The sequence below is a fragment of the Aythya ferina genome (assembly GCF_964211825.1).
Source record: "Aythya ferina genome assembly, chromosome: 4".
NCBI lineage: Eukaryota > Metazoa > Chordata > Aves > Anseriformes > Anatidae > Aythya > Aythya ferina.
The window spans coordinates 13,631,323-13,646,357 of NC_140300.1; the positions used below are offsets into that span (position 1 = coordinate 13,631,323).

The 15,035-nt window shown below is 37.0% G+C and overlaps 1 protein-coding gene and 1 long non-coding RNA gene across 3 annotated transcripts; one reads left to right on the plus strand and one right to left on the minus strand.

Moving 5' to 3' along the window:
- Positions 1–860: 860 nt before the first annotated feature.
- LOC311435984 lies at positions 861–5,777 on the minus strand. Its single transcript, XR_014692517.1, has 2 exons — positions 5,635–5,777; positions 861–1,664 (listed from the first exon to the last, which is right to left on the minus strand). It is a non-coding gene; the product is annotated as an uncharacterized lncRNA (long non-coding RNA).
- TMEM128 (transmembrane protein 128) lies at positions 5,742–13,470 on the plus strand. Of its 2 annotated transcripts, none has more exons than XM_084517636.1 (5): positions 5,742–5,985; positions 6,872–7,013; positions 8,551–8,712; positions 9,845–9,953; positions 11,779–13,470. In XM_084517636.1, the coding sequence occupies exons 1-4, from the start codon at positions 5,757–5,759 to the stop codon at positions 9,942–9,944; spliced, it is 633 nt and encodes a 210-aa protein (XP_084373762.1). In that variant the 5' UTR covers positions 5,742–5,756; the 3' UTR covers positions 9,945–9,953; positions 11,779–13,470. The 2 variants fall into 2 exon arrangements, with proteins under 2 accessions (XP_084373762.1, XP_084373763.1); XM_084517637.1 differs by having other exon boundaries at positions 5,918–6,226.
- Positions 13,471–15,035: the final 1,565 nt, after the last annotated feature.

Here is a 15,035-nt window from a genome sequence, read left to right on the forward strand (position 1 = left end):
AATAAAAATAGTAATAAAAACAACCAAACACAACCAAACAAACAGCAAGAGATGACTTCCATGCTGTACACATTATGAAAATCATCTGTACTTTCCAATCTTGCAGCAGAGACATCCATATGCCTAAGCAGCTTTGTCTGTATTTCATTGCTGCAGTCAAATCAAAGGCAGTGAGGGCATTAGACCATCCCCCCAAATAGCTAATATGCTACCAGCAGCCTAAAAAAAAAAAAAGAAAAAAAAAAAGCTAGCCTCTAGCAATATAAAAGTAAAGCATCAAGTCTAAATAGACCAATACTCCTAGAGTAAGGAGTAAGCATCAAGTGTAAACAAAGCAGAAAGTTCTATGAACAATAAAACTGAATGCCCAAATGCCCATACCCACAACTGATACATAGTCTTCCTGAAATAATTAGATATGCTCTCATTACTCAAAAAAAATTTATACTGTAGGATGTTCCTAAATGCACTAAGTATGAAAATTTTGCCATAGTGTTACAGATGTGCATGGCTGCACAGGCCTTTTCCTCAGTGAGGAAATCGGTTTCAGTAATTCACAAGTTTTCCCTTTCCCACCCTCCCACATCTGGCCATTTGCTTTTGCCTCTCTGCTGTCCCCTGCATTTTTTCACAGGCTTTTAAAACCAGATCAAATCCTCTATCTGAGAGGTATTATATACCACTACTTGGTACTGAGTAGTCAAGAACAATTATAGGTGGAGTATTGCTGCCAAATGCTTTGTATCATTAAACTGTAGTCTTGGGAAAACATTTTGAGAGTCATTGTCTCTTACTAAGAAAGTAAGCATAGTTAAGTGAAACTAAATTCAAGAAATTATTTAGGAGACACAATAGGAAGATTTACTTACCGACTTCTAAGAGATTTTTATTTATTTTTTACACATTTGAAGATCCAAGCTGGAACATATATTCTTAATACAGATTATAGCAAAAGGCAAGAGTCAAACATTGAAGCTACTTGAGATTTTCAACAAGGATAATTAAAGGTGTTGTCTTCCATCAAATGGATATTTCAGACTAGCGTAATGTTCTGGAACAGCTACATTTTTGTAATTTGCATCGACAGCTTTTAAGGTGAAGAATAACATAACTAGACAAATCAGATTACATTACGTGGTGCATTGTTTTTCAATTCTCTTAGATGCCTTCTTCCCCTTTTTAACAGTCTTTATCTCTTCTGCCTTCTTCTTCCTCATGAAGTTCAAACGTTTGCATGCTTAAAGGTAGTGCATTGTCCATATCAAACACTATTAGATGCATTGTTTCCTTCCTTAAGGGTGAGTTCAGGGCTGCAGTCATTTAATACTCACCTGAGAATTCAACTTGAGTTCAATGGTTTGTGTATGTACAACATTCGGATTAGGTTGAATTTTAACCTTTGGTTGTGTTTCAGATCTGTGTTAAGTTACTAACAACATCACATGCTTTCAGTCCTTTGCTGATTTTTTCCATTGTACTGAATTTAAAATAAAGGAATGCTAGATGAAAGCAAGAAAACAGCAGTACTATTTGAAGGCTGTCTTACCTGGATGAGTTAGACAATGCATTTACTTTTTCACCCAGCGTAAGCAGATGCAATGCTTGAATCGAAGCACAATGTTCAGAACACATGGAGAATCATCCCCCATGTGATCTTTTTAGTCCTGATGGGGGAAGCAGACAGTTACTACTTACTGTATTATTTCTTAGTTCATGAACAGAAAGCACAGAAAATATTGCACATTCACTCCTCAAAATGAAGAACACACCTACATTACAGGCAATCTCCTTTAACTAAAAATGTCCTACTTAGGTAAGAAATTAAGAAAATTTCATTCAGGTTTCTTGTCAACAAACAGCATTTGGGCACATTTAGTTAATGACTTTTGTAATAGGGAAAAAGTAACAATATTTACTAGAATATCAGAAAACTAATTTGACTTTCTAAAAGTGAGAGAGTAACTGAGAAATCTAATTCTAAAATTTATATGAACCCAGTCAAGGAATATAAGATTTCACTCGTGCATCATTAAGAGTTACTTTAAATCAACATTAAAACAACTAGCCAGTGAATGGCAAATACTCAGCATGCACCAAGAAAAATAATTTAAGATATATATAATTAGATCACAAAATTCATCTTTCATTCATAACTGCAAAACTTGAATATTTAAAAACTCTCAAATAATTTAGAAACATTATTTGTTACTTAAAATAAAAGAACCTGAAGATGTTGAAATGAGTTTCTGAAAACAGGGACACAAGTCAAATTGTGAAAGATGAGGAAAATACATAACACAAAAATTGCTGTTAACTTGCAATTATTTTAATTAAATTGCTGTTAACTCCAACCTTTGTACATTTCCTTCACAGAATCTTCAAATTCACAAATTCCTTTCACAGAGTGTGATCTACATTTTTCAGACAAAGCACCATATTTTAAAATACTCCCTAACATTTCTACCGGAATTCTTAAATTTTCATTGGCAAGAATTAATCACCTATAACATGCCCATTGTTCAGACGCTTTGTTAATTATGTTGTTGATTATGTAACAGTCTCAGTTCAGCTCCTGATCACTATCTATTCTTTAACAGATTAATAACGTCTGAATCAGGGAAGCTCTGTGAAAAGATCACAGAAAACATCTCAGCTCTACAAACACTGAACATGAGTGGTCCAGGTTAAGGTCAACAGTGAGTCAGGGACGGGAAGCTCTCATTTCAGCTCTTTGCACAATACCTACTCTGTAGGTAAACAGGAGTCTTCAGTTTACAACACTAATGTATCTTAACCTTTTCAAACACACATTTATTTAATTACTGCATTTAAATCAAAGATATTTCCTTTGGATAGTTTTTGCAAAGAGAATGCATGATTTCCTTTGTTTCTTATTTGAATCACTAACATGAAAGTGAAGGCTGAGGTAATCACTTCTCAAAGGAGGTAAAACAAAGAAACCTCTATTTCATTGCTAAGAAAGCTGAGCTCAGAGGCTCCCATGATCTGTTAAATTTAAAATATTCAATTGATCTAAATGAAAAATAATTACTGTAGTCAGTAAAGACTGTGATGTGGTTGATCCTTATGTAAGACATGTTCTAAGGATAGGAAAAACAATTTCTACTATGACATAGCTCATGTAAAATTCAGATGCAAATGAAAGCAGAAAACAAAACAAAACAACATTCCATCTTTGTATCTTTCCGGCTGAATGTACTCAAAAGAGTCAATGCAAAGTAATAAAGAATAACCAGAAACCTTGCTTAGTTCACCACTAGAGCCTCACTCATCTGTAAAATTGGTGATACGATATTTAGGAAATTAGCAGCCACTTTGCTGCTAATTTGCAGCCACTTTGCTGAAAAGTTAACACCTACAGGTAGATTATGCAATGTAGTATATCTACATACCAGGTTACATGAAAATAGAATCATAGAACAGCTCAGGTTGGAAGGGACCTCGACAGATCACCAGGTCCAACCCTTTATGGGAAAAGGGAACCTAGATGAGATTATCCAACAATTTGGCAAACTGCATCTTGAAAGTCTCTGCTGATGGGGATTTCACCACATAAGTGGGTTGCACCACATAAGCAGAGTTTGTTCCAGTGATTGTTCTGTTTAATAAATAAATAAATAAATAAAAATTTCTTATTTCAAGACAAAAATGTCTCCCGATATAGCTTGTAACCTTTTCCCCTTGCCTTTTCCATATTTCTCCTTGTGAAGGGAGTACTTCCCTCTTTTTTGAAGCCAACTTTTTAGTACTGGAATACTGAGGTGAGGACCTCCCTGAGCCTTCTCTTTTCCTTGGCTCTTTGATTATGTCAGTTCAGGTGCAGGACTTGTCTTTTTAAAATATATGCCTTGAGTAGCTTAACTAATGAAGCCTCAAATTCCTTTGAATTTCTTTCAAATAAATTCCTTTATCACTGCAAATTATTGTCCACAATTCCCTCATCATAACTCCTATGCCTTGTTTCACCCTTATGCTGGGCAGGATACAGCAGGTGCTGGAGCTAAGTGCACGCTGATGAGCTGTGCAGTCATGCTGTTCAACTGAATATATACAAAGAGCAAGCGTTACTCTTCTACTAGCAAAACACACAGATTAACCCAAATTTTCCATTATTTCAGCACCTACAACTCAAACCAAATATAAGAAAAAGTGTTAGTTACATATATTGAAAAACTTGGCCATAAGCACTTTTAGGGTTATCATTACAATAGTTACACCAATTTAAGAATTTAAGTGTACTGAGTTGTAAGGCTGCTGTACAGAATTAGACTATATCAGCAGAAGGCCTATTATTTCATCAAGACTTATCCCAGTTTTTAATATCCACTTCAAAAGGCACTTGATAAGGTCATTAGTTAATCAAGAGGTTTAGAAGTGCTTAAAAACATTACTCGTTGCAGGTCAGAGCACGTCTAGCCTGTATACTACTTAGTTTCCACCCTTCTGACGGCCTGTAAACAAAACTAACTTTAGTAAACTAAAGGTTTACTGATAAAATATATATTTAATCACAGCCTACATGCCATTCTTTTTGCTTTGCCTGTTTTCTCAACATGAAGCAACAGAAGTATCTGCAAAACTTCTATCTTGATGAAAGCCATGCAGCATGCAAGGAATGACTGTGGTATGTGAAAACAACATATTTCTCGTACTCACTGTTTTCATGAAAAATACTTGAAAATACTCATGAAAAGTATAATCGGGTAACAAAGCATTTGCTTTGAACTTCAATTTCTATACAGCTAGGAGTATAAATCTGCTTTTGTTAAGTAAAACACATACTGAAATTATTATTTTTTTCAATCTACCTTATACAAATCTGAGCTTTTACTGAATAGAAAAAATATATATATTTGACTCCTGTACTATTTAAATCACTGCTGTCATTGAGAGTATATGGGCTGCAAAACGTGAAGGTCAAAATACTTATATGCTACCCAGTCTCGCATTTTTTCCCCTACTTTTCTTATTTTTTAATTGTTTTGAGAAAACAGGTCTGTATTGTACATTTGGATACATACCATAGCGTTCACTACTTTCAGTGGGGATTAGTGTAACTCTTGACACTACTGAGTTCTATTACTGGACTATTACCAGAGCCAGCATTTACTAGAGCTGTACTCATAATAATACACATTTTTGTTCTCTAGACATAATGCAGGATTTTTATGAATTCCTTTAGGAATAAAAAATAAGGAAAAAATCTAATTTTATCAGGAGAGAATTCAAGAAAGAAATAATCCAGATGAAATTTAAAGGCACACATAGCTAGAACCTGCCTGAGGGATTATTTTTGAACACACAACTCACTGCAATATTTTCTGTGTTTTTCTTTACCACTCCAACCCTGAAGACCAAAAAACAAGTATAAGAAAACTCTCATTTCTAGAGGGCAAGAGCCAGATTTAAAGCTGAGTTGGGAGTCTAATATTTTCAAGGCTGTGCCTACAGTGAGATGGGTGGGTGGTGGTGAAGCAGAAGGCTGCTACAGCTCGATGCAACTTGTTGTTACAGAACCACCCCGGGAGCCTCCCTTTGGCCCGGCAGTGCCATGACACTGCGGCTCTGTGAGGTGAAGGGCACACAGTGCTCCTCGCTAGCAGCCGCCATTACCTGACTGCCTGCACCCCCAGCGCCCTCCCTCTGCACCCACGCGCCGCCGCGGCAGGCAGTAGAAGCCGTTTCCCGACACGGAGGGCTGACAGCTTCTTCGGCTACGGTTATGGCCGCCTAAAATGGCTTCCCTCTCTGAGAGCAGCCGCCCGGGCCACCCTTTCCGCCCGCAAATGCAGCGCCGCCACCGCCCTTCCTTTGCCACCTCGCCGTCACTGCCGGGGCTGCCCAAGATGGAGGCCGGCGGGGAGCTAGGGGACCCGCTCCCCAGGCTCCGGCGCCATTTGCGGCAAGGGGCAGAGCCCCGCGCCCTGCCGCTGCAGCCGCCGCTCCAAGGCGGCGGGACGGCCGGTGGGTGCTGCCGGGACGGGCTGGGGCTGTGGTGCCTGCCCTTGGGGAAGTGGGAAGCAGACGGGTGCTGCTGGAAGCCCTCAGCAGCGAGGGGGCTGTGCCATCGCCCCCCGGCCGCTGAGGTGCCCGCCGCCACCGCCCACCCTCGCTCGGCGTGAGGGAGAAGCGGCCGGAGCCATGGCACAGCCGGGGCGTGCTGGGGCGAGAGGGTGCAGGGCTGCGACCAGCTTCGTCTCTGAAGGTGGGGAAGAAGCTCAACGGAAATAAAGAAAAACATGAATAAAAATAAATGGGTGGCTGTAAGCTCCAGCAGAGCTGTTTGTACGTTCAGGTGGTGGGAATGCATCTAGAGAGGTGCAGAGCTAGCATAGCTCTGAAGGCACATGAAGCACCAGTAACTTTTAATGATAAAGGAACTTAAAAGTATGAAACAAACACGCCCGTACTTCAGTGATACCTGTTTCGCCTTTTTTTTTTTTTTTTTTTTTGTCAAAGCGTATCTATTGAGTATTGTAGTTTTTTTTTACTGTCAGGCACAAAAAATGCGCTTTCAAATGTGTTTCCTCTGTTGTTCATAAGTAGTTAAATACCCCTTTCCTAACCGAGTCAGCTGTTAATTTCCCGGAAAGGTATGCAGACAAAGCGTGTGCTGGTTGTTACTGCTTTATGTTTATTTTTATCAGAGGGCACCTTGCTTAGACTCTTATTTCAATAAATGTACAGAGCTTTTTAGAATGCTTCCTCTCTAGTACAAAATGTATTATACTGAGTATAATCATCTCCAAATATTAAATAATTAAAAAGATAAGCATAGTGTTTCATTTAAGTATAATCATACTGCATTTAACGACAAGCTTTAGTGATACAATTATGTTCGTATTTACAGAAGAATCTACAGCTGTAGAGAAGAAGAAGAAGCCTTCTCCTAGACTGAATTTTCATTCTGCATTCTGGATTTTGGCTTCAATTGCTGTGACGTATTACTTTGACTTTTTAAAATCTGTTAAAGAAACTATCCAAGCAGATAGGTAAGATACCTTTTCTTGCAAAGAAAAGTTGCGTTTTCATGTTCTAGTTGTATTCAGATGTAAATATCTGAACTGTGTGTTTTAAATCTTTGATAAACAAGATCTACAATAGGAATAGAGAGAGCTGGGACTGTGCAGCCTGGAGAAGAGAAGGCTGGGGCAGGATCTTATCAATGTGTACAAATACCTAAAGGCATGGGGCAAAGAAGATGGAGCCAGGCTCTTTTCAGGGGTGCCCAGTGAGCACAAACTGAAATACGAGAGGTTTCGTCAGATCATCGTGCTTTACTTTAAGGGTGGCTAAGCACTGGAACAGGCTGCCCAGTTGTGGAGTCTCCATCCTTATAAGTACTCAAAAGCTGCCTGGACATGGTCTGGGGCTACCTGCACTAAGCGGCCTTGCTTGAGTGTAGGGGCTGGACAAGATGACTCCCTGAGTCATTATTATTAAATTTTGGTAAATATCATGTGTAAATGTAAGATTTCAAGAAAAATAAATCTTTTGTTATTTTTTTTTCTTCAGGTTCTACTGAGCCATCTGTGTACGTGTAAAATTTGTTCTATTAGCAAGACATTTTAATACTGTACCTTTAAAATTATTCTCAAGTACAAGAAATCACTGCATATTCTATTGAAAGTGTTGGAGTTTTGACTTTCAAAAAAGCTGAAATTAATCATAAAACATTAGTGAAGTTGTTTTTTTTTTCCCTCTTGTTCTGTAGACTTCTTTGAGTAGACCAGGAAAATAAATTATTTCTATAAAATAATTATATATATTTTTTTGTATTCTATTTATTTTCCATGAAATTATTATCAGCGGGATTGATAGATGTTACACTTTCAGATAACTTCACCTGGAGGTGCCTTTTAAACTTTCTCATTGTCATTATTGTATGGAGGATGTACAGGGCCTAAGCTCTATGCTGTGAGCTTCTCTGAAACTGCTGTTTCAGGTTTTTCTTTCCCATCTTAATCTGGATTTATGTTCCCAGATAGGCGCACAAGTGCACAATTCCAAATAATCACATACTTATTTTTTTTAATTATGAATCTGAAATCCTGGATTTCCCTGTGGTTTTATTCAGTAGCTTATTTTTTTTTTCCATGATTTTTTCTCTTAAAATTAAGAGTTCATAAACTAGAAGGCTTATTAAAAGCTTTTTACAATGCTTCTGCTACACAAAAATTGGTAATGTCAACCTTATGGTAAGAAGCACAGTTACCGTGGAGCCTAATTTATTTAATTACTGATGAGGTATTTTTAGTGTGTTAGTATAGAAGATCACTGTGACAAAGTCTGCTACACTGCATTTCCAAAATATTTGAGGGAAAAGTAAATGATAGGAATGATGCATTGTGAAATCAAACTGTAGTAGTTATGTGTTTTGTAAAAGTAATTTTAAGAAACAGTAAAGGAGCTCCAGGCTAATGTGTGTAATTAACAAGTACTGTCCTGTTTCTAGCCTAGAATGAAGATTAATATGTGAACTGAAATGTGATCATACTTAACATGCTTTTTTTTTCCCCCCCACCACAGTTGGTGGTTTGCCTCTGGCAGTTGCTTATTGGCTGCTTGTCTATCTGTTGCCTTTTATTGCATAATATATCTTGAGTGGTATCGTGGAATTGAGGACTACGATGTGCAGTATCCCATACTGATACCTGTCTCAACAGTCACTTTTATTGCAGCAGCAATTTGGTAAGTTGAAACACATATATACAACCTTCTGCTAAAACTGTACAGGTCTAACTGCATAAACAATGCTTATAAATTGAGCCCATTCCTCTTAATTTTACTGAATGTACTGGTGACAGTACTAGTTCCACTCAGCATGATTTCTTCTGCTTTCAAAATTTGTTCAAGAGGCAAGATCTGTAGCAGTTGAAGCTGTATAGTAAGTATACTTTTAGATGTACTGGGTCTTTTCTGTATTGTGAGGTTTAAAACTTTAAAGGTATATTCTCTAGCAGAGAAAGTTTTACCTGATCAATTCCTAATGCATAGTTCTTCATTATCAAACACAATATGTATAAATAGCAAGTATGCAGCAGCTCATTCTTATATGAGCTTTATTTAAGAGTTTGTCTTCTCAGAGAATGGTACATTTAGTAAGAGGTAATTTGTTTATGAGATGAGAAGAGTCAGAATGAGCAAATGTGCATGGGAGTGAAAAATTATTTATGTCTGCAAGTATATTTGCTCTCTGTATGAAAGCTGGTTGTCCCTTTCAGTGTAGGTGCTGTGTCTGAATAACACCAGTATTGCAGTGCTGGGGGTGGGGTGGTGGTGGAAGAAAGACTGAAAAAGATAAATGTTCCCTATAGTTTAGAGATAGTCATATCCATAATCCTTTAAAATCAGTTGTAAAATAAATTGTTCTCCCCTTCCTCCCCTTTCTATTTAGTTAATTCATTCTCAGCTCTAATTGACTGTAACTATAAGTGTTTTTTTTCTCAGCTTCCATGCATGCCTATTGGAAAAATCAAAGAGTATTTCATTTTCAGATGGTTCATATATAGAGATTCTGAAAGTAAAAGGTATCTTTACTCCTGATGGGTCTGAGTGGTTTTGCTCAGTGTAAAACAAATCTGCAGCAGTTACTGGTGTTCTAGGATGAGTTGTCAGTAAATGAGCAGAAAACTAAACTACCAATTTAATAAGTTGTTTTTTTTTTTTTATTCTTTCAAGTTGTAAAGAAACAAGTATTTTTCCAGGTTTCATTGTTTAAATTTAATTTCTTCTCATACTATGATTTATTTGTTTGCCTGGTATTTCCACAACTTGATAGCTAAACTTTTATCTAAAGCTTTCTTCTTTTTTTTTTTCCCAGTTTCAACGTTGCCTTATGGCCTGTTTGGTCGTTTATGACACCTTTGTTGCTCTTCATTCAGTTTATGGGTGTTGTGATGCTTGTGTCACTCCTGGGATAAGTCCTGCAGGTAAATAATAGAATTGTTTAGCACATGAAAGTATTTATCTCGTGTTATACAAACAGTTCAAGGATTCTGTGCGCTTTTAGGATATTGAAATTTTGTGGCAAATGGAGTTACTGGTTAATATGTATGGATCTTAAAGGAAAGAATATCTGTTGCAGGAAGCACAGCTGAAAGACACCAGTAGAGTCAGATCATGCTCCATTTTATTGCCTGAATAGCCTAACTTTTATAGTGAACTTAACAGGGGCGGACAGTGTTTCACACAAGATTAGTGGCCAAAAGCACTCAGACAAACAACTACAAGAAAACAACCCCACCTGCAAGAAAACAACCCCCTTGTGATTAGCAGTCACGCAGACCTTGTCCTTGAAGCCAGCTGCTGGTAACAATATTTTTCTGAATTCCTCAATTGGGCGATGTGGGAACACTGTCATGGGAACTTCTCATAGTTGCCCTGGTAGCTTGGTTTGCTCAGCTACAACAAGCAATGGGATTTTGGCTGTTTCAAGAAATCCCTCAACAAATATCCTTTTCCTCTTCCAAAAAATTCAGTTTTAGACAGTGAAAAGAAGAGATAAGTGAGAGTGGATGGCTTTGAGGAGTATAGGACAAATATCTGCAGCTTTTACCCAGACTTCTCTTTTTAGGGAAGTTGCTTGACATATAGTAAAGGGGAGAAGCTGTAAAGGTCCATATGCAACTGTCTTCTCTTTCTTTCCTTCTCCCTCTCTTCTCCCCTCTGAATCAAAATTCTTTGTTATCTTTAAGTATGCTGCTTTCATTTTCTGTGGTGAACAGTCCACTTCTTGGATATTCCTAAAAAGCAACCTTTTTAAGGCAAAAACAGATATTTTCTTGACTTGAAAAATTAATTCCCAATACCTGTCACATTGAAAAGGGGTTCTCACGTTTTTGTTAGGATATGCTATTCCGATGAATCCCATGAAATTGAAAAGCTTAATAAAGAAGATATTAAATACAGCTTAGTAATAGTGTAAGAGACGTCCCCTGATCACTGACGTCTGCATCAGCTAGTGAAGTGACTCCTTCAGCAGGTTGTTTGCTGTACTTGCTCACAAGGGAGTGTGAGGAAGTCTGTTTTTGCCTGCTGTCACAAATCTGTTTCAGTAAAGGAGTCCCCCAGCATTTTCATGAGTGCGGCAAGAGGAGTGTGACAGTGCTGGATTTTGAGTATAGCCTCTTGTAGTGCCAGAATTGTACTGAAAAAATATTTAACAGCTGGGTCAGCCACACATACACAGCTTTTACTTGCATAAGTGAACTGAAACTAGTCATACACCTTTTCAGCAATTCCTCAATATCAAGAAAACTCTTTTAAGGAACTAATTAACTTAGATCATACCCTGTCTGTGGACTTCTGAAAAATATGGTACTTATTTCAGAACTTCTTTAATTTATTACGGGAGCTCAAGTCACGTCTGCTAGTGCAAAATTCCTCAATGCATGTCTGTTCCTTCTGTCGTTAGCAACTTTCTGTTTGAGCACTGGAAAGGTGGAGAAAGGATGTGCTGTGGTCTGGTAGAGCTTTGCTCATATTAGTAGACTAAGAGAACCATTCTGCATAAATTTGTACTTGGAGATAGAAAGTAAGAAGTACAAGCTAAATGCAGATATTCTGAACAGCTGAACTTTGTGAAGAAAACATTTTTTTCTGTATGAACAGCCAAGTAAATTCTGTTATACTGTAAATTATTACTTGGTGATGCAAAGTCATCCAACTAATGAATATCAAACTATACAAGATACAGTTTGCGCAGTATATATAGCCTTACAGTATTTCTTATTGGATTTTTTTCTTCTCTTCCAGCTTTCTGTGAAGGACTCCAGTTACAGTTACCCTGTAAAGTGGGTGTTGTTTTAAGTTACATTCCAGTCTTTTGATTATTTAACTACCCGATGTATAAATCAAATGGACATAAACCCATTGTTCAGCCAGTGGCTTCGAAAAAGCGACTGATAAGTGAATAATTGAAAGATAGATAGTTTTTTTCTCTCTTAGTAATACAAAGCACTTCATTTGTGACGTAGCTTGTTTTATAAAGCTTTTATTCGCAATTCAATACTAAGCAGACGGGTAATGGGTCAGATATATGGTTTTAAATCCTATCTGGGGTCTCCAGATTTCACCTAGCCCAACCTGCTTAAAGCAGGTTGATTAGTTTGAAAACAATTGATATTCAAATTCAAGTGTTGTGGGTTTTTTAATACATTATTTTTACATTTCAAGTGATAGCTAAAATACTGATATTTGGAATCTCTTTGAACTTCTAAACTTACACATTTGCAACATGGGAGACACTTCTTGGTCCATAAATTTGTAATGATACATGTGTTATCACGGAAGAAATACTTTGTTAATCTAACTTCTTGATTTCAGATCTGTTAGTATTTGAAAAAAGATATGTATCTGATTAAGGGCCTAGAAAGCTGGTTGAAATTTCCATCGTTGTTAATCTGCTAGTGCCAACAGTGAAATAAATAGATTGCCCTTGTACTGACATAATTTATCCACAGCCAAAGACAGGAGATGAAGCTGTGCATAACCAGCAATAGAACAAACAATAGTAACACTAAGCAAGAGCTGAAGAGCACAGAGTTAATTATTTTGTTGTATATACTATTTCCCAATGTTCAGGATGTTTTTCTTCTAAAAAAATTAACTTTTTGTTCATAACAATGCTTGTTAATGAAATTGCTATTTTTCTTCCTCAGCAGTAGAGGTTGTTATTAAATCAAATGCCATTAGCCATACGCAGCTGGGAAAATAACATTGTCCCTTTGTTCACTTTGTCTGAGATACTTAAATATTGAGAAACCTGGGCACCATCTAGTTGCTAGACCATTTTATATAGGTCATTGTGTTAAATTCTTTTTTGGAAGATAGGAGAAAATAGAAGTTGGTTATTGAAACTTGTTGAAATTTACTCTTGTTGCTTGGAGTCCAGACTGTTCGAGGAGACTGCTGTTCATTCTGACTTTCAGATTCACACCATTGCTGAATGCACACTACGTGAAACGTTCAGTAATGAAAAAGGCATTGACTGAAGTTACTGCAGTTCCATTGAAGAAAAAAGTTGATGGCAGTAGGCAGTGTAAAGGATCAGTCAAACCAAAGTAAAACACATCCAGCATGACTGCTAAGTAGCCTGTAGAGGAAGTCAGTAGTTTGATTTTTTTTTTTTAATGTAAAATTTGAGTTTACAAAAAACAGTTGTACTTTGCATTTAGAAGTCATACTTTGCATTTGCTTATCTTAAGGTCTACATCTTTTAACAAACTTAAACAATTTTATGTCTGCATAGATGTACATTGACTGATTTTGTTTATTATTTAAATGCACTTTTGCTCAGGGATGGTAATTATCACTGTATTTTTATTTATCAACTGTACAAATGCTCTAGGTGCTTTACATTGACCCTGTACTCTTGAAATAATGTTTGCTACATGTTTCTTCAAACTTACTCTTCTGGACATCTTAATAAACTTTGTATAAAAGTGAGCAATCGTTGTTTAATACTTAATTATTTAAACATCTAACCTCACTGTTCTTGGGACTGTCAACCCATCAATTTTTCAATTCATTTTGTCTTTTGTGACCTCTCAGCTGGATTTATTGACAGTGTAATACTATTCAGTATGATTTGGAAGAGCTATTTACCTTCTGAATTTGTCTTTTCCTGAAAATCCCAGGTAGGTAAAGTTTATTTCACAAAAGTCCTGCAGAGTCTATTGGTAACAGTTACAGGTATCAAATGCAATCCTCATTCCCTTGTATGCTCAAAAGCAAGTAGGGGTGAGTCTGGTAAGAATGTAAAACAATGTTTGCTGTAATTAACAACCTGACAAAATCTTGCTGCTGCTTCCAGTTGTGTGAACTCCTTGCTTTCATTATTGTCCTTCTACTAATTAAAGTATTTAGGGCAAGAGATTAGAAAGGTATCTTAACAGTTTCCTGAAAATAATTACTAGGTTGTCAAAATCCCTACTTGAGTATGTTGGCTGGCTTCAGACTACCGTAGATATTTTCTGTATCTATTTACATTAATTTCATTTGAGGATGAGAATCTGTGCCAACACCAAAGAGCTTTTCTTCATGGTGACAAAAGGTATTCTAGAATAACCTTAAAATAAAAATAAAAAAGCCTAGACGGTGGAGGTTATTTATCAGTTATGCACAGGAGCTCTGTTAAATGAGAACATCTTCCTGTTCTTTAAGGCTAACAATTCTATAAGATTAAAGTAGGTCTTTGCATTTCCATAAGCTTTACAAGCGATGGGTTTAGTTCTGAGCTAGAGGTGACTGAAGACTTAACTGTTCGTCTGTTACCAGACATGTCTTTTGTTACTTTTGTGTTTCAGCTTCAGAAGAGAAAAATCGTAAATCCTCAGTAAGTTCTGCCTGTGGAAGTCGTGTAAAATCAATACCATCCTTCATTTCTTCCCCCCATTTTTTTTTCAAGTAGCTGAATTAGTGGCTTAATTTCATGTGAGGCATAGGTCATGCAGTTAAACAAAACAAAACAAAAAACAAAACAAAGTAAAAAAAACACAATGTTTTGGATATTTGATATGCTACCAGCAGATTAAGGGTGAAACTGTAAGACCTGCCTGGTCAGAAGAAGGACCAGTCTATCTTCGTATTTGGCCTCCAACCATGGCCAGGTACATGAATACCTGGAATTAAGCAAATTCATGCTGTACGCAACCAAAATGCCATTTAAAATATTTTCTGGTTTACACTGGGATGAATTCCTGTCAACCCCCGTAGGCAACCAACTGGGGCTCCAGACCTTGAGGTTGGAATATATTCATGTCTTCTGGCTATAGGGCATAGTTAGAAATAAGTATTTGACACATATATAGTAAAAATTTTGTATATATAGGTCACAGAATTAAGTATTTGACATATATATATAGTAAAAAATGTGTATAGAAATAGGGAAGATGGATAAATAAGAAATGAACTAAATCCTGCGAAAGCTTCGTTGAGCTCAGTTGCTGCTACTCCTGGTTGCAAGAGTTCCTAGCAATCTACCTGCTACCGGTTCCTAGCAATCACTGCAA

Excerpts from the sequence above, each read along its gene's own strand:
- TMEM128 (XM_084517636.1), top strand. The coding sequence starts at position 5,757 with ATGGCTTCCCTCTCTGAGAGCAGCCGCCCGGGCCACCCTTTCCGCCCG. Across the intron at positions 7,014-8,550 it reads GAAACTATCCAAGCAGATAG|TTGGTGGTTTGCCTCTGGCA; the intron begins GTAAGATACCTT and ends CCCCCACCACAG. Across the intron at positions 8,713-9,844 it reads TTTATTGCAGCAGCAATTTG|TTTCAACGTTGCCTTATGGC; the intron begins GTAAGTTGAAAC and ends TTTTTTTCCCAG.